This window comes from Vidua macroura, chromosome 12 (assembly GCF_024509145.1).
Source record: "Vidua macroura isolate BioBank_ID:100142 chromosome 12, ASM2450914v1, whole genome shotgun sequence".
Classification (NCBI taxonomy): Eukaryota; Metazoa; Chordata; class Aves; order Passeriformes; family Viduidae; genus Vidua; species Vidua macroura.
In genome coordinates, this window is record NC_071582.1 from 13,036,591 (window position 1) to 13,060,863 (window position 24,273).

Below are 24,273 nucleotides of genomic sequence, written 5' to 3' on the forward strand. Positions count from 1 at the left end.
AACCAGAACAGACAGGACTTGTAAAAGGGATTCTACTGTCCACTTGTTTTTCTACCATTCTGGTGAGGCCTCACAGCAAAGTTAGTGACAACTGCTTGTGTGCCAACCCTCGTTTATGGGTATTGTATCACTGTATAAACTCTTAGAAGAGTCTTCACAGCCCAGCAGCTCTGCTCTGGGGCTGTGTGAGCTCGCTCATGGTGGCTGCAGGGTAGCCGTCCATGATTGGAGTGCTGAAAAACAAATGGCAGAATAATTCATTTCCAGAAAATGCAAATTAATCCAAAGTAAATCAAGTTCGTAGAACAGAAATCTAGGTAGCAGATAACTGATAGAAATTTCCTGTGGGATTCCTGTCTCTGTGGGAGGTTGCTGTACATTAGAGAAATATAAATGTTTGGTTTTTTTCAAAAAAGCACATAAAAAAGAAGGTTGAAAACAGTTTAAAGAAAATAAGAAACATCTGTCTTTCTCCTCACCCTTTTTTGTGTAGGTTATTAGCCACTTCCCTGCTAAAACAGATTGTCATATTTTACTCTTTTTTGTGTGTGTGTGAGGGTTTAATATGGAAAAGCACTGGCCAACTGCAAGCTGTTACTGCATTTTGATTTTTGTGTGTGATAACATTTGGAGAGAAAAAATGAAGACAAGAGCTTACTCTTTTAAGTTTATAACCAAACTCCAAATCTCCAACTAGGTTACTTATAACAGCTTTCTTCAGATTTCTTCTCCAGCCATATTCTTATTGACCATTTCAGCTGCAGTTAAATGTTTCCCTTTAGCTGATGGTCATCCTGGAACAGGCAGAGGATGTTGCTGGAACATGTCTGAAGGCACAAGAGATGAGCAATGAGGCCATTCTACCCTGGGCAACTCTCCAAAGGAAGTATTACACACTTGGCTTTCATGCCCTGATATGTGAGACCTTGTGATTTGACTACTTGAAGTGGTAAAACTCCAAGTATGATTTGAAGTGCAGTTGGTTTTGTATTGTGCACCACTGGACTGTCAGTGTTAGCTGTAAAGGGTATATTGCAGTAATATTATTTAGTGTCTAATTAGCATCTTCTCTCAAAGGCTATTAACTGGACTATCTCCAGCTTTCTCTTTACTTAGTTGAGTGTTACATCCACATCAACTTTTGAAACAAAAATCTGCCTTGTGTGGGGTCAGGATTAGTTGCACATAATCTCACTTATTGTTGGGGAAACTGAGTCAGGAACTTATTTATCCAAACGCTTGTAGCTGCTCCTCATCAGGCATCAGAGGAGGTGCCTGGACCCCAGATCTTCTGTCCTAAACACTTGTCCATGCTGCACGTGTGCTGTCACCTAAAGGCAGCTTCCCTTCACCGGGATATTTGAGCTTTACTATGCTTCGATGCCCTCTGCTGCTCTGTTAAAATACTGCTGTCTCCTTGCTGTCTGGAACATAGATGATTTTGTTCTACACTTTTTTCCCCCCTATAAATTAATTGGCCCTGGTGAGAAGTTGTTAGTAACAAGGATAAGAGTAAGGGACATAGACTGTACTGAAAATTATTTTCTTTGAAGACATTTTTTCACTTCTGAAATTCTGACATGGTTCAGACTAAGATAATGGGGTTTTCTTGTTTTATGGCAAGGGGAGATTATATATATATATGTACATACAAGTAGGTTTTATTGCTGTTTTCTTAAGTTTCTGCCTATACAATGTATAGGATCTGATATTCAAGAGAGAGATTTCAGATTCCTGAAATCAGGAGCTATAAATTTTGACTTGGGAGCTTGAAGTCATCTATGAATTGCATTGTAGGTGCTTATTTTTTTCCTGTGGTTTTGTTTTGATTTTTTTTGATATTCCCCTCCTTTCCTCTAAGATTTTTTGTTTTATATCAGTTAGTTTGGTAGATCCATCCTCTGGTTACTCCTGTTCTCTAGAAAGAAGCTTTAAGGCTGTAATCCATTAACCTACACATTTTGCTGTGTTGGGGGCCTGTTGTTGCTGTATGGTTCCAGCTGCAGTGATCTTTGTGTTAAAAATCTGTGGGTTAAGATTCCTTCCTGCAGCTTCAGTTTCTTCAGTGATTCTTTCTAGCTGTCAGGAACACCCATAATAAAATGTTACATTAGACTTGGTTTTCCATACTATTAAGATAGTCACAGAAATTGAAAGGAAAAGTACAATTAGGTGATGTTTGTGACCTTATGGATATTCAATTAATCCAGTTTACCTTTGCCTCAAGCCAAGCAATTGTTCTTTGTGCTTTGTGTGAGAATTGTGTGCCCAGTGTCTCATTTGAATTTGTCCAATCTCAGCTACCAATGGCTGGTTTGTTATACTGTCCGACAGTTCATAGATATAAATAAACTTCTAATACCTGTGATCTGCTCATGGGAAGATGTTTGCAATACTGCAATCCTGTGTTTTCTCTGTTCATGAAGGTCCATAGGTAAGACATTGTCTTGGCCCTTGGGCCATTTTTATTATTACTTTTTGGGCCTTCAGCTTTTCAAAACCTTATAAAAATATAACAACCAAAATTGTGGAGGGCTTTTAAAAACAAGTTTTTAAAAATCACCATTTGTAAGTGCAGTTGTAACGATTTTCTTATTCTTACTGACTACTGAGCACTCGCCTTAGCTGTTTTTATTTATTAATTAGGAATTGTACAGACTTCCTAATTCCCTTTGTTGAGTCTTTATTGAGAGTTACTTGAAATCTGCCACTCATTTACACTCATTTATCATATGAATGATTGATTATGTAAATCTTGGTTTTAAAGCTATGCCTACCAGATCAAATGCTCTGCAAAAGTTAAACAGTTTTATAATTACCACTAAGCCTCCCAGCCACAGCTGATATCAGAGTGTGGCATCAGGTTTATTTTTACAGGACTGCTTCTCTGTTGGTGTTCACAGGAAGGTTTTCTTGGTTCTCTGCTTATGCTCTTCTGTTTATGAGAAGCTCATGATTTCCCTTATCTGTACGGAGCCATTACCTTGGCACAGAAAGTGAAGGCAATTTATAATTCTGTTTTTAAGATAGGCTGTCAGCAAATCCTGTCCTGACCACTCTTGAGAGTATCTTATACAAAAAAATAATTGTTCCTATATTGGTGATTGATGTAGCAGAACTGATAAAAGTTACATTGTTTAAAAGTGTTTATAAATCACCCTGTCCATATGTTCATTTCCTGTAATCTGTCATTATACTTTCAAACATAATTGTGAGAGACACAAAACTGGCTTCATAGCACTCAGGAATGAGGTTTGCTTCCATTTGGTCTATGTTGAAAGGTGGCTCAAAGCAAAAACTATAATCCTGGAATACCATGTACGTTACAACAGGATATCTTTGCTCTGTGGTTTTGAATTACTGAAGGGCGTAGTCCGTCTTCAGAGTTTTTTCCCTAGCATTGCTGGGATTTATGCAAAGTAACTGGGCCAGTTAAAGGGATTGCTTGGCAGAGAGGACCATGTTTTTTTTTTAATACAATTCTTTTTCTCACTTGGGAGGTTAACATTATGACAAGCTGGGTTTACAGTCAGTGTTGAGCGGGGATTTTGGCTCCGTCTGACACAGATGGACTACTCGAGCACTGTGTGGTACAATCACGGCACAGAGCTCTCTGCTCTGTTCCTGAAGATGCTTCCCAGTTTCTCAGCTAGACCCAGAAGCTGAATGAGGGAGCAGCTATTGCAGCAAGAGTGAAATCTGAAACACTCTCTTCATGCACAGGTTTTTGCATTGCAAGGGATGGAAAAACGGTTTTGGAGAAGCAGTCTAACTTTTACTATCTTTTATTTCTTTGTCAAACTCAGCCAGGAGGCAGAGGTTTACTCTGTTACAGAGTGCCCCTACTCCAGGGTCTTGCTAAAACAGGAGAATAGGTAGAACACAAACTTTTTGTAAACTGTCTTTGTCCCTTGGGTACCCAACCATGACTGGCGGCGAGGTTACTGGCCTTCAAACTGTGCACATTTTCTTCCAGGTAAAGATTATTCCTTTAAAGAGGTAAAATAATGCACACAATATTGTCCTCTAAAGCTGCAACACATTCCTCCAGAAGTATTATTAACTGTCTCCACATCCTATCCAATTTTCCTTAATCATGAGTCTTCTTAAGGAATCTGTCCTTTGCCAGGCTCCATCAAACTATAGGAGCCTCCTGTTCTGCATAGTGGACAAGAACAACATTTAAGTATTGTAAAATCATGAAAGGAGTTTTTTTTCTTTTCTTTCTGCCTATTTTTAGTACTTCACTAATGTCTGGGTAAATTTTCAGCTCTCTCACTTTGTATAAGGGGTTTGTACTGACAGACTGAGATGTTTTACTGACATCTGTATCAGTTATGTAAAACATTTCCTTATTGCAAACTTGTTTGGAGGGAGCAGATTTGAATGAGTTCATAAATGCAAAAAAATGTGTCATTTAAGAGACATGCAAATTGTCTGTACTGGGAGATTTGATTTTATGAACTGAAGAACTAAGGAATAGCTTGAGCTCTGAATTAGGATTTGGGGGTATAATAAAAATTGTTAGCTATGCAATTGAAAAGTATCCCTTAAGTCCAGCTCAGAATGTGCTTCTTTCTCTCCATTTGACAAATTGGAAAGAAAGGGCATATTTGAGTTGTGTTGCTCAGTAAAGCAGGAAGAGTAAATTCTATTGCTGGTGTTATAAGAGGTCAGAGTATATGATCAGCTCATCTTTCTTCCCAAGTAGCAAATCAGTGCTTTATTCCTGTTTTCCAACAGAGAATTTATTAGCTGCTTCGGGTATTATGTTCATGCATTGTATCAAAATTGGTGTGATGGTACATTTCAGTGTGCTTTTATTTGTCAATCCTTTTATTAGCATTTTATAATTATAATTTCAGAAGATATTTCCTTTAAAAAAATGATCAGTTTTACTGTTAACTGAGGAGCTTTCTCTTACTTGGGAAAATTGTTGATAGTGTCTGAACAGTTATATGCCAGCAAAATTAGATTTTTGTATTTTCCCTCAATGCGTCTCTGACTTAGATTTGTATTCACTTTGTATGTATGCAGACACACTTGAAATCTGCTTTTAATTACTGTATAGGATTGACAAATCAGAAATACAAACACAAGCACACAGCTTTTTAATCATATGTAAGTCACCTTTCAAAAAGTGTCAAAGAATCATATTTTTAGAAGCCTATTATTTGTATAGACACAAGTAATGCAATAGCTCAGCCTTTGAGATTATGAACATGGTTATGATGAGAATATTCTTGGCATAAGTCAGGAGTATTATATAATAAGGAAACAATGTCTTTTTATACTTTTCTTCCAAAACATTCCCTAGTGAGAACTAGGCAAAAAATCCCCATAGGATTGCCTATGAATAGATCCCCTTGCAACATGATAACTTCAGCCAAATTACACAAAGTAGATTTAAAATCCTTCTCATGTTTTCATAGTTATGTTTTAAAACCCTCTATTGGCATCTAATATGAAATCTGATTGTGTAACTGTAAGACCCAGGCAAACAATGTATAGATGGTACTAAACCATCCCTCTAGCAGTGTGGATGCCTAAAAGGCAGGAGACCACGTTGTCAAAAGCAATCAACTATTTGAGTGAGGTAAAATAAAAGCAGTGGGATTAATCTGGATTTACCTGATGCCCCAGAAGGTACAGAAAAGCAGTGCTGAGGCTGAGGAAAATGTCTTTGGCTCAGAAGTGCTATAGGTTTATGATTGTGTACACCACGAATGTAAAGCCTCATTTAAGGTCAGATCCTCTGTAAGGCAGCCTTCAGAAGGGTCAGTGACCTGCTGTAACAAGAGGTGTCAGAAGGGCAGGGGAGGGACTGGCCCCTACAAGAGTTCAGATTCAGAACATAGATGAGTGATAGGTTGTTACCCCTCTTCACTCTCTTTGCTTCCCCTGGGACTTTTGTCGCTCTCCAATATCACACAGAATGCAGCTCAATATCTTCCACATGGCCTTGTGCAAATGCTGAGAGCTGAGGTGAAGCAAAGTGACGATGAAAGTGGATGTAGCAGCTGTTGTCTGTGTTTATGATGTTTCCTAGTGTTTCATGAGTAGTTTCTAAAGAAAGCTGTTAATCCACGGTGGCCAAGAGAATGAGAAAATATATTGATACAATAGGTGGTATTTATAGTGCAGATGAGGATTTGGGAGTTCAGTTAATGATCTAAATTGGGCAGGAACTGTTCATCAGCAAGCTTAAAAGCCCCAAAAGAGACGTAGCTTTTGGGTGTGCAATATATCTGTTTCCAGACAGACATCTGGGAATAGGTATGTATAGCCAGCCTCCAGAAGACAGAAGACTTGATTCATCCAGGCTGCTTTTATATTAAATAAGAAACATAAAGTTGATTTGTGATAAAAGAGTAGAGCAAAACAGTAGTTAGATGATTTGAAGGATGCTGCTTAAAGTGGGAAATATATTGTGAGATAACGTGTTTTGGAAGAGGCCTCCCTCTGGCAGGCCTAAGCCAGGCCACACATCTTGGGAAGAACAGATAGCTGAGGGCTGGACCTTGTCTCCGAGCCAAATACGAGACATTGCAAGGCCTGTGGATTAAAACAGTGTTTTGTTTTAATCCTTTTGTTACTTTTGTGTTCTGAATCCTGATTGCTTCTTCAGAGTAGCTGTCCCTTAGCCCTTCTCCCCCACCACAGTATCTGGTACAGATCAAAGGGAGAATGGCTCTGGAAGACACTGTGGTGTATCCTTGGCTTCCAGGCAGGATCAAATCCAAGTGAACTGCTCCTGGTGGATATTTGCCTAGCTTGTTTCTAAATCTATTTGTTGACCAGGATTGCAAAGCCTTCCAAACCCAGCTTTTCCTTATTGTTGTAGTTAGCTTCCCTTACTGTTTGTTGTTCTTATCTGCTGCCATAGCTGCTGCTGTGGCTTTGAACATGCAAAGGGGAAAGGAGAATGAGATCACAAACCAAATTTATACTTTTACCATTAGCTATTTGTCATCTCTACAAAGGCTAAGAAGCTTGTTCTTTATTTTTCAGCCCACGAGTTGCTACTCAGATAATTTTTAATAGAGTTGAATGATGTGTATGGAAAAACTATGGAATTTATAGATGTAGTACAGCAGTGAGGAAAAATATGGGTGCTTATCTGCCTTTGTGTTCAGCGAGATAAATATGATAAACTAATTATGTTGTGGTCTTTGAGTTGACTGATAAATGGCGAACAAGATCTTTTCTTGAGGAAAAAAAGGCCTCTTTTGAGGATCTATTTTAAGAAGAGAAATAAGTAATGCTGTAAAATGTGGAACATTTAAAAGTGTTTGAAATTCGACAGTGGATAAACTTGCATAAAACCTGTTAACTGTGTGTTGTGGACTGCACAGCTCATTGATCTCCTAGCTTTCTGGAAAGCTTCACTTAATTAATTTAGCTTTATATATTTCAGTGGAAAAAATGTGTGCAACCAAGCAGGAAGTTGTTTCAGGCTTTCAAAATGAATTTGTATATGGAATATGGGAAAAGACATAAAAGATATCTCCCTCTTCCATGCCAAAAAAGGGAACTTTGCTATGCTAAAGATGTTGGAAAAAACACCATTTAAAAGCTATGTGTGTGTGTGTGTGTGTAAAAATGTATTCTTAGGTGGATCTTTTTTAAGGGTATTTGAAGAAGCATAATTCTAAAGTCTAAACAAATACTTTATAGCTAGGGGAGACTGGTAAAAGAAATGAAGTTGAGAAAAGTATGCAGGAGATTTTTCCCCTCTTCTTTGATCTTTATCTGCCCATATGTGTAAGAAATCACATCCCTGTCTGTAGTTTGGCTGTATCTGACATGGAATTCAGGGGTTCTTGTAGGTCCTATACCAAACCCAACAAAGTGAGTGAGATACTTTCCATCAGATTCAATGGCTTTTATATCAGGCTTTATTCACTAGGTGCCTGACAGTGATAGTTTGGTTATCTTTCATTTACCAGAGTATATAGCAGAATTAAAAACAAAAAGGGAATTTATTGGTTAAGTTATTTACACAAATTTCCCTTAAGTCCAAATGCTAATGATAAAACCCACAAAATCCCCCCAAACTCCTCCCTTCACCAAACCCTTCAAATACAAGCAACCAGGGAATTTTATAAATAGATATTCTTACCTTTACTACAAAAAATTTGTGCGGAAGTCCTATCTTGGAATAAGCTATTCATTAGTTGGCTTGGCAGAAGGAACATAATCCAAATGAATGAGCTGCCAAGAGTATTTTTAGTGGTTTTATGTGTTGCCCATTCAAATCTTGGAAAATTTCTTTAGAAAATTGGACAAACTGACCACTCATTTTTACGGGCTTTCACAAGATCTAAAAGTGAAAAACAACTATTGTATTTAGCATCTGTTAATGGAGGTTTCAGGCTGCAGAACTTGAGAAGGTACTGCTGGGAAGCTAATACAATAACCATAAAAAATTGGACTGATAATAGGAAACACTGGCACTGAACAGATATGGAAAGAGTCATGCTAATATTCCATATCCAGGCCTGCTGCCCTGTGCCGAGTGCTAAAGATACTGTGGTGAAACACACACAGTAGTAGAGATCTGGAACGAAATCAGAGTCAACTCAAGATAGATGAAATTGTCTTTTTCTCCCATGAATGCTATTCATTGGATAATTCTGTCTTTGGAGAATTAAAAGCCAGGAACTTGGACACAGAAGAGAAAGCAAGTTGTGCTAACATTTTTCCAAATGGGGAAATATATGTCTTTACCCCACATGTGTAATTAAGCCTTCATCTTCCTTTATTTGAAGTCAGTGGCTTTTTCTTTTTCTCTTGCTTCTTTGGGAATTGGACCTAGACCTGTGCTGCCATTGTAACTGTTCCCTAGACAGGTTTTTTTCTCCCCAAGCTGGAAGCTAGACAATCAATAAAAGGAAAACTATTCACCAGATATCAAATGAGTTTCAGTGGATTATATTTTATTTGACTTAAAGTGGAAAGGAATGACAAGAGAATATTACATTTTTAATCCCACATAAAATACATTTCTGGGAAACTGTTCTCCGCACATGGACCCTTTTTTTTTTCAGCAACAGTCTTTTTTAACCTGTACATAAGTTATATCCAAAAGCTGCCCTCAGAACTTCTGAATATTGGGGTCTTCTGCAAGGTGAGATTTAGGCAGGAGATTTTAATGTTTGGGGGTTTGGTTTTTTTTTTTTTTTTTTTTTTGGTTGGTTGGATTTTTGGATTTTTTTTTAATTAGCTAAAAAGCCCCCAAACCCTTGCTGACAAATGTCTTTTGCTGTTTGTGAGGCAACATAGCTGGAGGAACCTTGAGATTCCAGAATTGGTACAAGCTTTTGACTGTGAGTAAGCAGAGATCAAACAAAAATTGCACCTCTGGAAGAACAGAAGCACCTTAAGGACCCGTTTGACTGGTGCAGGTGCCCACCAAGGAAGGTTCCCAACATCTTCAAGACAGGCTGCCCTTGTGTAAAGCAACCCCTTCCAGGCAATGAATGAAACTGTTCTTCAAAGGCAGGAAATCAGCTGGAGCCAGTGGAGCTGAGCAAGCTTTAAAATTAAATTTGTCTCTAAGTTAAGATGAATAATAAAAAGAAACACTGAAATTTTGATTTTGGATCAGTTATGCCATTGCTTAATATCACCCAAAGATCAGCTCATGGTTAAAGAGGCAAGAACAGCTTTCTCTGAGAAGAAAACTCATCTGGCTAATTTTGATTTATGCCACAGTAAAGAGGCACCAGGATCAGGCTGACAAGTTCTAGAGTTACTTTGGGCAGAATTTCAGTCAGACTGCTTTTCAGTTACAGATTTAGTAAATCTTCTCCTTCAGTATATTAATTTAAAATGGCTCTTCAAAAAGCAATATCTACCTTAAAAATCAGGGGTAAAAAGATATTAATATAAAATAATTCCTTTGAAATTCAAAAGCTTTGAATTTGTCTCCATTTATAGAAATAGAAATTGGGATTCGTATAATTGCTGTCATCTAACAATATGGATTTAATATTTTTCCTTTTGACATTTGTTCTGTTGCCAGGCTGTATCTGCTTATGGTCTGTGATCTGTTTTGCATTATGTTTATAGAAATATTATCATTAAAAGTGCTACATGTAGTATTAAATAGCAGGGTGAGGCAGGAGGCATGAGTAGAATCACTTGTTCACAAAGGAGGAGTTTGGATGCCTTGTCTCTGTGATAGGGCATACATACCTATAATCAAATTACTGGCCTGGCACTGTGGATAATACTGGTATGAAACTGAGGCAGGCAGGAGTGCAATATCCCAATATCCAGGGTTATGAATATTGCAGATTATGGATAGACAAAATGCACAAGAAAGACTTTCCTATACTGGCTGCTCTTGCTACAGTTTATTCTTCTGTCAGTATTTCCCCTATAAACTCCTTTTATTCATAGGCTTGGCAGTTTGCCATAAAATTTTGCTTCTAGTAGGAACTTGGCAGACAGTGTCTCGAGTTAGGAAAATTATTTTAAACAAATTTTTAAAATGTATGTATTGGGGCTCTTTTAAAAGTTAGAGATGCAGTAATTATTTTCTGAGAAAAAGGATTGGTTTCAGTGGGGTTTTTTCATTGTAAATTCTCAAAACATTTTCCTAAAAAAACAAAACAAAAGTTGTAACCAAATAGTGAAAACATGTCTTTTCTTTCAAAAGCATGTGTATGAAGGTACTGTACATAAGTGTCAATGACTTGTGTATTTCTCAGTGATGGTTTTTAGGGTACTGCTTTAAGTCAAATGACTCATGTGTCACTGTGATGGAATAAAGCTTGTTTATGATGCTATAAACTGTTAGGAAAATAGCATGCACAATATGTAATTTTAAATGCCCACACTCCCTCTTGATTTGCTTTTCCATAACATGCGTGTAAGTTTTATACACAAGAGTCTTGGAAAATCAGCCCTTCAACAAGTTCAGCATGATACAATAATTAATAAGGTTGTGTGAGCAAGTGGTGCCATTATGTCAATCTGTACACTCAGGTTGTGTGAGCATTCATGGGAGCAGGACAGCCTTTCCCATACTTCAGTTTGCAGTGGTAATTTGGGCAAAGGCCACCTGGACCACCACAAATCAGCAGGAGAGATTTTGATGGTGACTGTGGTCCTTACAGCTCACCTGTAGGCTGAGAAACAAGTGCCCCCCATGCTCTGCCCTGTCACTGTTCTCCTACAGTGAACTGGAAGTTTGCTGCCTTATTGATTTTAATCTAGAGGTTCAGTGGTTGAGAGCATTCCTGCCATAGCTCTCCTTAGCCTGGAATGATTTCCTCAAACACTGTCAAGTGGGTCTCCATCAAATGAACACATCAAGAAGGACATGAGAAGTCCTAAACCAGCACAGGAATTTTATCAAAAGGAGATGGGTCTATGGTAGCTGCCTGACCCTCAGGAGATATGCATAGGATTTCTTTTTGTTTTTATTGTTTTTTTACATGGAAAGCATTATTTAAAAGCATTGAAAAATATTTAATCACAGAAGTAGGATTGCAATTTCATATGATATCAGAATATGGAAAATAACCCTAAAAAAACAAGCCTCAACAGGAAAGATTTTTGTATTTGACAGTGGCACCAATGTGCCCTGGTGTGATTTTTGAAAGCTGATGGTCCTCTCCTTTCACAGACATAATGTCCTCACTTCCATCTCTGTTACTCTTGATTTTCCACTGCATGCACTGAAGTGAGACCAGTTTTAAAAATTGCATGGTAAAGCATTTAAACGAACCCTCATTTGGATGTTTGCAAATACATTTAATAAGTTAATTCAAAAAAATAATGCCAGATATACTTCCCAGAAATTGGAATCTCTTTTTCTATTGTGCACCTGAGGCATTCTGCATGTTGGACTCTGGCTGACCTGTCACACTGTTTGTGCTGGATGGGGAACATGTGGTGTGCTGTGTGAAGGTGGAAAAACCCACTGTATCCAGGTGCAAAATTTGAATATGCATTCAGTAAAGCTTTCATGCATTATTACTGTTTTATGAACTCCAGGAAATATATGGACTGGTGTTAATGCAAATTTTTAAGTAGGCCCAGAGATAATTAACATATCCAAATGTCTTGAAGATTGTCTTCCCCTTCACACTTTGTACCTACTGTACATACCCATATCTGAAAGGGCAATGTTTAGAGTTGCAAAACAGGAGGTGGAAGAGCTCTACAAGGTGCATGAAAATCTGCCTTTGGGCACTGAGGTAAAATTCTCAGCTGTGCTACTCTCACAAAGGACTTCATCCTTCTTCCTGAGGTCAGATTTTCATCCCTAAAATGGACATAATACATAACCTTAAGAAGCTCTTGTTATATCTGTGCCAAGTTTTCTTTGCACAACTACATGCAAGGGCCGAGTATTTAAATACCATATTGTGGAGAATGTTTTCTAATTCATGATAATGTATATATTTTTTTTTTACATTCTAGGATTTAACTTTTAAGTTCTTCATTGCAATGTTAATATAATCAGTGATTTTTTTTTTTTAAAGTCATGCTTCTAACAAATATTATAGAGCATTCCATTCTGTCTTTTTTGCCCATTTTAAAATTCTGCCTTTATCTCTCTCGCAAGCTCTGGCAAGTGTTTGCCTCAGGCTGGCTACTGAGAAAGTGGGCAGAGTGTGCTACAATTTCTATTGGTTTATTGGTTATGTTTCCTTTCAGAACCTCTGTGTGTTCTCCAGGGTCTGGGACTTCTGAGCTATTTGCCAGCTACACGTGCAAATCTTCAAGTTCTAATTCTCCAGACCACTTAAAAAAGGAGGATTGGAGTGATGCTGAGCATTTCTCAGTGTAGTTTCTATTTCAGATGTGGCAGATTCAGAGGAATGGATATTTATTGAGAGTTCAGATTTATATATTTCCATCTATGTAGTCACATGTACTTTTTAATCCTGGAAGGCAATTAAATACTGGAAACTCAGGGACAAGTTATTCATATTTTTCATCCTGAGCAGTTGTCCTGAATGGTTGGACAAAAGCTGATTAGAGACTTGTTCTGCCTCTCTGACTATCACCAAGGATAGTGAATAGCCTTCCTCCCTGTTCTCAGGAGAGTATCTTCTCTATGTTCTAATGCTGGTGAATGTGGGACAATATTTACCAGTGCAGATAAGCAGATACAGGGCTTATATGGCTCTGATTGGGCAAGCAAGAATGTAAACCTGGGCAACTAAGTCTAGATTTTCAGGTGCATTGCCAGTGATGTAATGCACCAGTATTTGCAAGATGTGCTTATCAGGGTTTCATAAAGGGTTTCTCTCTTTTCTAGAGGTTTTTCTGTCAAAATAGTAATTTATGGAATATCACCCAAGAAAATAAGCCAGTTTGCTGTTGTTCAGAGAGGCCAGAGGCAAGTGCTTCTCTTGTCAAAGTCAGCAAGGGAAGGAAAAGGTACCCTGGAACTCTGGTGTAGGTCATTATATCTGTCAACAGCGAGTACAATAGAATTTGTGTGGAGTTTTTGTGAACCCATCTGAACAATGTAATTAACTCAGAAATTGAAAAATAGCGACTTAATTATGCTTTAAGTACTTCAATACTGATTCCTTCTAGCAGGAACATGTAGGTGCTGTCCTTAGCAGTTAGATGCAGAAGGAGCTGTAGGTGTTAGGTATTGTAGTGCAGTTGCTTTCTGCTTGGGCTAGTTAGGGAGGGATCCACGATTTCTTCTCCATGCCCACAAATTCCATGTTCCCTCTGTTGCTGCTCACAAAGAAGGAAGGAGGGGATACAGACTCTTTTCAGTGCCAAAAGCCTCAACTAGCTCATAGGTGCCAAACAGCCAAGCAACATTTCATCCCTTCCTGGATGCCAAAAGCCTCAAGTATCCCTGCTCCACCTGCCAAAACCTCCAAATCTGTCCTGACAACTCCTGCAGAGCAGGCCTGTGCTGTCAATATGAAATTTTGCAACACTCCGACAGCAGAAAAAATCTGGATGCAGTATAACACTGAAAAACACGCTGAGATTCGCCTTCAGTTTAGTATGAAAATGAATTATGCTGTAAATATTTCCTGTGTGTGACACTTGTGCATGCTTTATTCTCCAAAATTTGAATTTATTCAAAACTTCTGTAGAATGAAAATATGGTGCAGAATTCAACACTGAGGTGTCTAAAGTCCATCTGAGCCCCCAGATGTATTTTTTCATGTAGCTCAATAAGTCCATCATCTGCCTTTTGGCTGATTCCTTGCTGGTGATTCACCTTGTACTGAGCTTTACCAGCTTGTGTTTCTGAAATGTTCTTGTTATTATGGGGCACAGCTTCCATTTTGCAGTGAGTTTGCAGTGCTGAGGCCAAGTGCAAGGAATAGGTAATGTAACAATTTAAATGTTAACAATGTTAACAATTTAAAAACTAAATAATTCTAAACATCTGCTTAAAATAGCTGCATTTACTCCCAGGTGTTTTTTATCAATCTAAAATAATGATGCATTGTTTTTTCTCCAGGATTTTAAAATTCCAGATAGGTTCTCTTTAACATACAGAGTAAAATATAATTTACTTTGGTACACAGAAGTAAAAGATTTATTAAACTCAATGACATATACAGTGCACAATTAGGTAATATATAATGCACTCAGCAATAGTAGAATTATACCAGGAAATGTCTTGAAATCTGTTTTAAGGAAACAAGAGGAGTTTTTAAGCTAAAACCAGGTAATGCAGGATCCTTTATTAATAATTCTTATTTGTCTGGAAATATGTTTTGGCTGTTCTATTTAGTTGCTGCCACAAGTGAAATAGTTTTTCCTAGATCTGTAATCTGCATTCTCCACCTCACTTAGAATACAAAATAGAGGTGTAAATCATTTTTGTATGTGACCTAGCAGTGAAAGAGATTTCTAGTGTAGCTTGTTTCAAAGCTTTAGACATAACAGCCAGAGTTAAAAGTGAAGCACACAGTGCTGAGGCTGAATAGCACATCCAGCGATTATCTGCAGGTAAATTCTTGTTCTTTCCTGCTCACAGATACAGTCATCAGTGCAATTGGATACCTCTTCCACCAAGTGTAGTGTCTGCAAACAAGAATCTGGGAAATGCATCACAGAGCTACTCAGGCAGGATATGTTCCCTTCAGTGCCATAATTCCTCATGCTACCTCTGTTTGGAGCTGTTGTAGGTATGAGGAGAAGCAAATGGCACAGAGCAGTGCTGCACATGAAGATTAGTGAAGAGCAAAATAGCCTTGTGCTTTGGAAGACTCTGAAAGTCAGGACAGTGTTAATAGTATTTATGGGTTGTGAGAGTGGGAAGAAGCAAAGAAAAGGAAATGCTTCATCTCTTTTCAAAACACCATCAAGGATGAAATTCACTCCTGGGAGAAGGGCCAGCACTGAGCTTTGGGTATTGCTTAATTTAGGCCTTCAGTGGTACAGAAGTGGTGTTTATACTCTTCAACAGGTTCCTTCCCTTGGATGAGTTTAATCTGAAGAACCTAAATTCTGTATTTAATTATAAGAAATATATTATTAAATAGCAATATGCTATACCTGTGCCAGTGTAACTGTTTTTGGTGATTTTCTTTTAAAATTTGGCAAGCCTTAGTGAATTAATACAAACCAGTTTAGTAAGCAGCTGTGAGAAAAACAAAAGCACAGCCACCCAGAGAGCTGCAGTGACATTGGCATAATAGCTGTATTGGTAAATATTCCTCCATATCCAGGTCCTTACATGAAATGACAGAGTTATTTTCTGAGCCACACCACTTTAACCTGTTTCAATAGAGCATTTCTGTGTATCCATCCAGTCCCAGGGGCCAATCTCTCCTAGGACCTGACAGAGCTGGGCACCTTGCCCTGGGGAGGTGTTTAGGGGCTGTCACAGGGCAGGATTTGTGCTGATGTGTGCATGGCACAGGGACTGTCACCTGGGGGCTCTGGCAGAAGAATCTGTGTGCCAGGTCTCTGCGTTTCTTTGACTGCACATACTGCTGCTGTAACTCTCGTGTCGAATACCATGGGCTTGCCTTGTGTTTGTGTTTAAAGAAAAATTGTATGCTAAAAGCTCTGTAAAAACAAACAGTTCAGGTATCAGGGCATTTCTGTTGAGAAGCCGAATTTTTGTTACACTGAATGCTAAACATTTACATATCCAAGCCTTATGTAATAGTTGTCTGAATAATAATAAAAAAACTGCATAAACTGACCTTCGTTCTCTGGCACCACTTCTCCTTTGAAGTCTGCATGACCAAATTCAAGACAATTATGTCATCCTTCATAACAGCCAAACAAAAGTTTGGCCAAATAATCTTTTTTTCTCCATCTGACAGCACTGTGTTTGATTTTTGTAATGTGTATCAATGTAGCTGTTGTTATTTACTGGGTGCTACAAGTGACAGTAAAAATCCCCTTGTTTTGGAGCAATGATCAGCCCTGTGAACATCTGGATTTAATTTATTTTACCTTAGTGCCTATTTCTGCTATACTGGGTTACTTTGGGTAGTAGGTTGCAAGGGGAATATGGCCTGAGAACTCATGCACATCAATAATTTGCAGAACATGGTGGTCCAGTATGTGCCCATATGTGACAGAAGCAAAAACAGAGCCCTGGGCAGAAGAAGGGAAACTGGCATGAACACTTTTCCCTCGGTTCAAACCTACCAGTGCCACACTCCAGTAAAATTCTCTGTGGACAGCACTGTCTCGGTCACTTAAGGGTTGTCAGCACAGAGCTCAGATTGCACATCACTGGGCCTCAGACCTCGAGAAAACCTTGGCAAACTGTCACCTCAGTCTTTGAGTCTATGTCATCAAGTGCTACAAAACTCAAGAGTTTAATTTCCCTTGCCCCCTGATTCAAATAATCATTGTGCAGGTCCATGTTTAGTGTTGTGACTTTTTTTGCTTTCAAAATGAGTTAGATTGGGATGAAATATTTTGAGTCTACCTTTATCATATACACTGGATTTCTGCAGAAACTTTGTATAGGTTGTTAGCTATTGCTCTGACTGCAATATTTGCATCTAAGCCTGCGTTCACATGTGGTACAACTCTTCCAGTGACGTGTTTTCCCATCCAGCTCTACGTAAAGAGCAGCAATCTAGGTTGTGTTTATAGCTGGTTTAAGTTATTTTATCTGGATTCACTGCAGCACTTGTGGCTTCACCGTGTAACATCATGGGTGCACGTGTGCATGTCCATGCACCCATTTACGTTAGTGCTGGTACATAAATATTTCCACAATGAATATGCAAAATATGTGTTGTGCTTTGTCTGTTGCAAAATTAAGGCACTAAAGGAAAAACTATTCTAATATGGTCCAGTGTCTCACTGCTGAACCATGTTAGAATTATGACTGAAGTCAATAAAGACAAGAAAAGCTGAAGTCAAGCAAGCTGGGAATGCACTCCTGATGTACAATAATATCCTTCTGTGTCCAATTGCAATTAGCTCTCAATTTAATTCCTAAATGAGTTTCCAAGGCTTTGTTGGTGTAAATCATGATGGTGATATTTTCTTTATTTTGCTTCAATTTAGTACCATGGTGAAGACAAATGTAATGTGTAGAGTTTATGAAACCAGACAGCTAGTAAATCAATATTATTTTGGTAGTAAATTACTAAGTCAGTGCAAGCTGCTTTTAACTCTTTCCCATGGGACAAATAGCTTGAACTAGCTGGAGCTTAAATCAACACTGTGGGCACTGAATTAGTCAATGATTCTAAAGAAGGCTTTGTTGGCATAAAGTTCTGCTTTGATCGTCATAGTATTTACAGCTTTTTAATTAGATACAGTTCAGAACAATGGCTTTTATCAAAGCAATTTGGGAAGTGAACAACTGGACTTTGTTTAGAGCTTTAGATGACACTCTGTCTGTTAATATCATCTGGCTGGTATTAATACAATGATGAAGTTAGGATTATTTTAGGCATTGTCACTGCTTTGTCAAAAGAAACTAGCTGTTCTAAAAAACAGTGGCATGTGTTCATTTTTTACTATCACAAGTTTAGTCATTTCTCAACATGCTAAAACCCAGTCATTTGCTTTGGGCTTGCAGGGAACAAACTAATTTTGCACCCATAAATTTGAAAGAAGTGACTCTCTTGTTCATCTTGATTTATTTTCATGTGCTGAGTGACTTGTTGGGAAGTACTGAGCTTTTTTTTTTGTCAAGACTGAAGGCAGTTGGTTCCATTTTCAGTGTCAGACATTTCAGACTTGGCTTCTGATTTAAAGTTAACCCAACAGCAGTGTGAATATTCCTCAGGGATCTTGGTGGAGCTGGGATCTATAGTTTTTGGAATGGTAGGCTGGCCTAAGAGTGCTTTTAAAGCTTTATGGTAAGCAATTGTAAAATTTGTAAATTTATAAGAGCAAGAAAGTTAAGGAGCCACTGATGTTTTTAGACCAACTTCAGCAATTCAGTTCTCACATAGTGATGCTTATCCTCTAATAAACAATTTATTTTTTTTTTTTGACAAGTTGACCACTGAAGTCAATGAGAATTAAAAAAAAATGGCTGGAAATATTTGTTTTATTAAAGATTGAGTTAAATTTTCATGTTCTTTCAGTTGTGATTTTTGGGGCAGAATAAATATTGGTCAATATTCTCTGCCACCTGAGAAAAATTACTCATTGCCTCACTTTTATCCCCAGTCTGACTTTCATAATGATGCCAAAAGCTATTACTTTATGTTAGTGGTATTTTTATGTGCAAACTATCACTATGGTGGTTTGAGAAATTGGTGTTTTAATCTTAAACTGGGTGTAATATAGGATTCTAAAAATCTTAGTTTCATTTTAACAGGCCCATCAGGTGTTTGAAGATGATGCCTTGTCTGTGTGCTCGAGACTTTAGTTCCTACACAGCAAGTTGGGCATAGAGGAGTTGGGAACAACAGCATGTTTGGACACAGCACTGCTTTGGCAGGAGGCAACACATCATCTGCACTGGATCTTCAAAGGCTCTGCTTTCCCCCCATATAATTATTATGCATTAAAATAGTAGATTTGAAATATGGTAAATAAGCAGCAAAGTAACATAATTGGTACTATTACTGCCAAGCAGTAAAACGTACTCCAAACAATTTTTTTTCCCTCCTTTCTGTGTTTTCCTTTAGAACTCCAGAACGACCCGCTCAGATGAAGACAAGGATGATTCCTGGGATGCCTGGGGGGCCTGGAGTGATTGCTCACGGACCTGTGGAGGGGGAGCCTCCTACTCTCTGAGGAGATGCTTAAATGGCAGGTAAGCCACATGCTGGTGTGTGGGGGGTTCTTCTGCAGCTCTGGCACATTTCCAATCCTCTCTGGTTGCTCCTGTTTCTGAGAACAAGTGCTGTGTAAGATAGATCAAGTGTTATAAAATACTGCTTTTAATACATGTTTGTAATAGACAAATAACTTAGGCTTTAACTCTGAACTTTAACGTGTTATGAAATGTAATTGTGGAAGAGCAGGAGTTTTTTATTTGGTATGGTCAAATAGAGAGGGGAGTCCCTTTCACTGTAATACAGATCAAGGGGTCAGTCACCTGTGTACAAATCAGCCTGCACTTGGACATGACTTGGCATAATGTTCAAGTGCCTGCTGCTCCTATGGAAGTATCAAATATGCTTTCTGTTAGGGAAGGAAGGACAAGAGGCTGTAGTCTCAAATTGCCCCAGGGGAGGTTCGGGTTAGATGTTAGGAGGAATTTCTTCTCAGAAAGGTGATTGGGCACTGGAATGGACTCTCCAGGCAGGCAGTGCAGTCGCTGTCCCTGGAAGTGTTTAAGGAAGGACTGAACCTGGCACTCAGTGCCATGGTCTAAAGTGATATGGTGGCACTGGGTCACAGGTTGGACTCGATGATCTCAGAGATCTTTTTCAACCAAATTGATTTGCTGATTCTTCCCTGCCAGTTCCTCCTATGCAGTGGTCCTGGTACATGTTTTCATGTATCACTCTTAGTGTGACTTGAAGAGAAGAATACATGCAGTGAAAGCCTTTTACCCCAACATAAAAGGTAAAACTGGGATTTAAAAATGTAGGACTTGTTGGTACAATCCTTAAAGTAGGAGTAATGCACTAGGCCTGTAGTCAGGCAAGAAAAGATCCCAGCCAGCTTTGAGGCATCTGTGCTGGCATCCAGAATTGCCTGTTTTACTTGAATTATTCTTAAACATTTTTAAAACTGATGATTGTGCTTACATTTTTTAGTTGAATGCAAGTATCAGCCAGGAAGTCACTTTTTCTTAAAGAAGGCTTGGAGTGTGATGTGCTACTTAAGTGCAAACTGTATGAAATACAGAGCTAAATGTGATTGATTAAAGCACTGCATGTTTCTTTTATTGAAAAATGCACAAAGATCTTAGAGAAAAGTAATAGTTCCAGCAAGAAGCCTTGATATTCTACCAATGTGTTAGGGACTGTGAAACAAGCTCAATAAATTGTAGCAGTATAAATTCCACTGTGGTTTTATTAATATTTTTAATGTGTTCCCCCGTGAAAAACATGTGTTTTCCATACCTTGACAAATGCATAGTTTAAAAGGCTTTTTCTATGTTTGATTTTTGTAGTAATGTCCGGGAAACGTACAATTGTGAAACAAAGTTTTCACATGTGTGTGAATCATAAACATTTTTAATTTGCATGTTGTGATGCAGTAAGTCTTGCAAAAGATTGGAAATTTGAGACTTGAAATACCTTGAGCTTTAACAGTTGTACCTTCAGCTGAGCTGAGCTCTTGCTTCAGGCATCCATTTTTTTTTCCTTTAAAATGCTCTTTTTCAGTCCCTCTCAGACATTATAAAAAAATTGTTATTTTCATGCAAGAAGAAGAAAATTTAATCAAAGAGATGTAAATTGTCAGTTGTGTGATCACACATTCTTTAATGTAAGGCACATCTTTTTGGTATGAAGGAATTATTCCAAAACACGGTTCTTGATTTTAGAGAAATCACTAATTATAATTTCTTGTCCAGTCATTTGAAATATGTTTTAAGTTCTTTCAAAGTCTTGATATTGCCATTTTAACATAGAAGAATATCTTACACTGTGCAAAAGTGCTGGTTCGTTAGTGAGAAGTTTGGCAGAGTATATCTTTAAAAGAAGTGTGAAACCCAACCTCCCCGGATTTATGAGACCACAATAAATAACCATGACTCTATTACATGCCTTTTATTTCAGCTACTAACAACAGACTGAGGATCTGAATTGCTTGCATGTCAGGATTCACATGCATTGGGCACATTTGCATGCAGTCCATGAGAATTCTGTTTAATTTAAAATTATGAATCAGATACTCTAATCTTCTAGGCCACATCACATTTTTTAGAAATAACTTGCTTGCAATCAGCATAGAGCAAGCTCAGAGATGTCTTTTTCACAAAATGAATGTGGTTTTCATAAGGTTTGCAGTAAATTGGACTTACAGGGCAAGTCACACGTTCTTTGCTGAGGAGAGACAGCAGTGTAAAGCTGAATACCCAGATCCCCTTTGTATTTAAACCTTGTATTTTGACTCCAGATTATGGTAGGGCAGTAGCAATAAAAGTCTAATTTTTGGAGAATAACTAGCTGTAAAACAGGCAAGGTTGTGTTTTGCTATTATACACTTGTAACCATTTTTACTTTTTTTTTTTTTTTTAGGAACTGTGAAGGTCGGAATATTCGATACAAAACCTGCAGTAGTAATGTGAGTCTGGCCTTTAATCCTGTTTTACTCATTCAAAAAATGTGTTAAAGTTTAAGAAATGCTGCTTCTTATTTAAAACCTTATGGTGCATAATTTTCTTTCCATCATTATTACCATTTTTAAACAGTTCAGTCTGCATGACACCATGAGGTCTCAAATTTAGACTTCCCAAATGGACATTTTCTTCTGAAATTATAGTGCCAATTGTGATTCAGAATGTTTTATATCACTTATTAGGAGAGTTACACATTTTGAAGGATTAACAGATCAATTCTCATCTTAAACTAGCAAGTGTTTTTCCTGGGGGTGCTGTCTTGTAGATGGAGCATTAAACTGAGCTCAGGATCATTTGTGATCGTTAGTGGTACAGTGACTCTCCTCATGTGAACAAAGAGTGCCTGGTCCCTTTCAGATCTTAAATAGGATAATTACTCCTTATATTCCCTCTGTTTGCCTAAACCCAGATCTTTATATGTCTGTATGCAAGAACATGCACATTTAGGTGCACTGGCACAGATGATGTCCATGAGTGTGAAGCTGGAGGTTTGACCCTGCAGTTGCTGTTGCTGTGATGCAATCACATTTCATTTTTATAGCCACGTTTTATGAAAACCATTCACGTCCAGCAAAGCTCATGACTTGTGTTCCACTGACTTGTAGCTGTGCTTTGTGCTGTTTAAACAACTGCTGCCCTTCAGCCCAGGTCTGGGCTGTCCAAGGTGAGCAGCTCAGGCAGGAGTTTGTGGTACCACGGGCACTTTTCCTATGGGTTGAGTTGTGCCCAAAGGCGTGTAAGCTCAAGTGATACTCGGTCATTACCAATCCCATGATTTTTGCCAGCAGCAGGCAGCTGTGGAATGTGACATGTTCTCCTTAAGACGCCTGACACTGGAAGTTACCCAGTAAATACTGAATCAGTGCATCTCCTAGGAGAGCTGACCATTCCTGCTTTTCAGTTTGCCACACCTACAGTGTCTGCTGTGCCAGTTGGCTCCTGCCCTCCTTGAGAACAAGGCTTGCTCACACCTTGAGTAGCTCTGCACTCCACTGCTCAGTGTTGGATGGATTTCCCACCACAGCAGCTCGCAGCCGAAGTTCCTGCTGGCAGAAGCAAGTGGAAGTGATAAATGAATCAGTCCCAGTGCATGCAGAAATCAGATTCTGGAGACAAACCCTTTCAGAAGAAAAGGCCCAGCAGCTTGGTGCACGAGCTCATGAATAAAAATGCTACCTGCAAAAATACCCTGATGTTTAAAAGCTGTGTGATAACTTGCTAACTTGCAGTCAGGATGTAAGCAAGGAACAAACTGTCCCTGAGTGCTCCACTGCTTATTTAAATGTGTGTTTGTATGCACTGTATACAGTAACAGCCCTCTGAGTGCTGGATCCTGTGCACTGCAGCTTCCTGCAGGAGTACAGAGAGGTCATCCCAGTGCACCTTGTTCCTCCAGCACCAGGCCTGGGGAACTGCCCAGTGCACGGAGAAGGGAGGATGGTGAGGTCAATGTGGGCATGGTTCCTGCTGTCATGCACAGCTCTGTATGCTTTTAGGATGTCTGTTGTATTTTAATATAGCTGTGGATGCTGTTCATTTTAAGATTTATGCAGTAGAAATCTAATGGAAATGACAGTGCTTTGTGCTTCATCATAGAGAAAATTAAGATGATTCTCATATCCTCTCTGAACTCCCAGAGAATTTATCTGAAGTCACTGGAGCCTGTTTTTTAACTTTAGGACTTATTTTAAAGCGATAAGTGGCAGGCACCTTGTATGTGAATCTGTTTGAATTTATGATGATTCAGATGTTAATTTCCAGACAGGAAACTGCCTTTACAGTTCTGCTTTTGGGGCATGTCTGAAAGGGATTGGGTTCCCATTTCAGTTCAGATACAGTCAGAATTTCTCAGGAATGGTTTTTCCTAGATTATGGGTTAGATAATTAAGAACTCCTGAGAAAAATATATTTAATGAGATTTCCACTGTTAATACAGTTGATCTCTGAAACTGGCATTCCTGAATTCAAACCCCATGTCAGATCTGAGTTAACCTTGAAACAGGACCTTACACCTAATGTAAATCTGAGACTACTAGGCCAGTTTAGTTTCAAATGATATAATTTTCCCGAAAGCATTATTCCTAATCAAGGCTTCTCACTTTAGGAGTGAAATTGTAGTTTGAAAATTAAGAGTTTAAACTAGCTTCTTTCCATATTAGTAGGTATTACTGGTAACCACATGAGACATTTGGTATAAATACACAGTGTAAAGCTGTCTGCAAATGTAATTTTGCTACATGATACATTACACCACTAACATCTATATTGGGGAGTACAAATGAAGCACAACTTAATATGTGTGTCATTCTAATGAAAAGAACAAGAATCATTTTACCAGAAAATTGGTTTCATGTGAATTTGTAATGGAATAGTAGTAAGTTCATTGAACTCCAGCATAGTTCCAGAATAATATTAGTGATATTTCAATCAAAAAATTAATTCAAGGTCTTAACAACAAAATAACTGCTAAGATAAAGGCATATGTATAGCCTGCTTATCTGTCTGTCATAACTGAGATGCCAGGTGCATGATTTCCTAAAACTGCATGTGTGCTTTCAGCCTTCCATATAGATATTTTAGAGAAA

At 38.4% G+C, this 24,273-nt stretch overlaps 1 protein-coding gene across 1 annotated transcript in view; it reads left to right on the forward strand.

Moving 5' to 3' along the window:
• The window catches only part of ADAMTSL3 (ADAMTS like 3), a 171,311-nt gene that overhangs the window by 55,903 nt on the left and 91,135 nt on the right, over positions 1 to 24,273 (forward strand). Inside the window, exons 4-5 of the mRNA XM_053987886.1 lie at positions 19,077 to 19,204; positions 21,588 to 21,633. Coding sequence (XP_053843861.1) covers positions 19,077 to 19,204; positions 21,588 to 21,633 — 174 coding nt within the window. The remainder of the gene's footprint in view (positions 1 to 19,076; positions 19,205 to 21,587; positions 21,634 to 24,273) is intronic.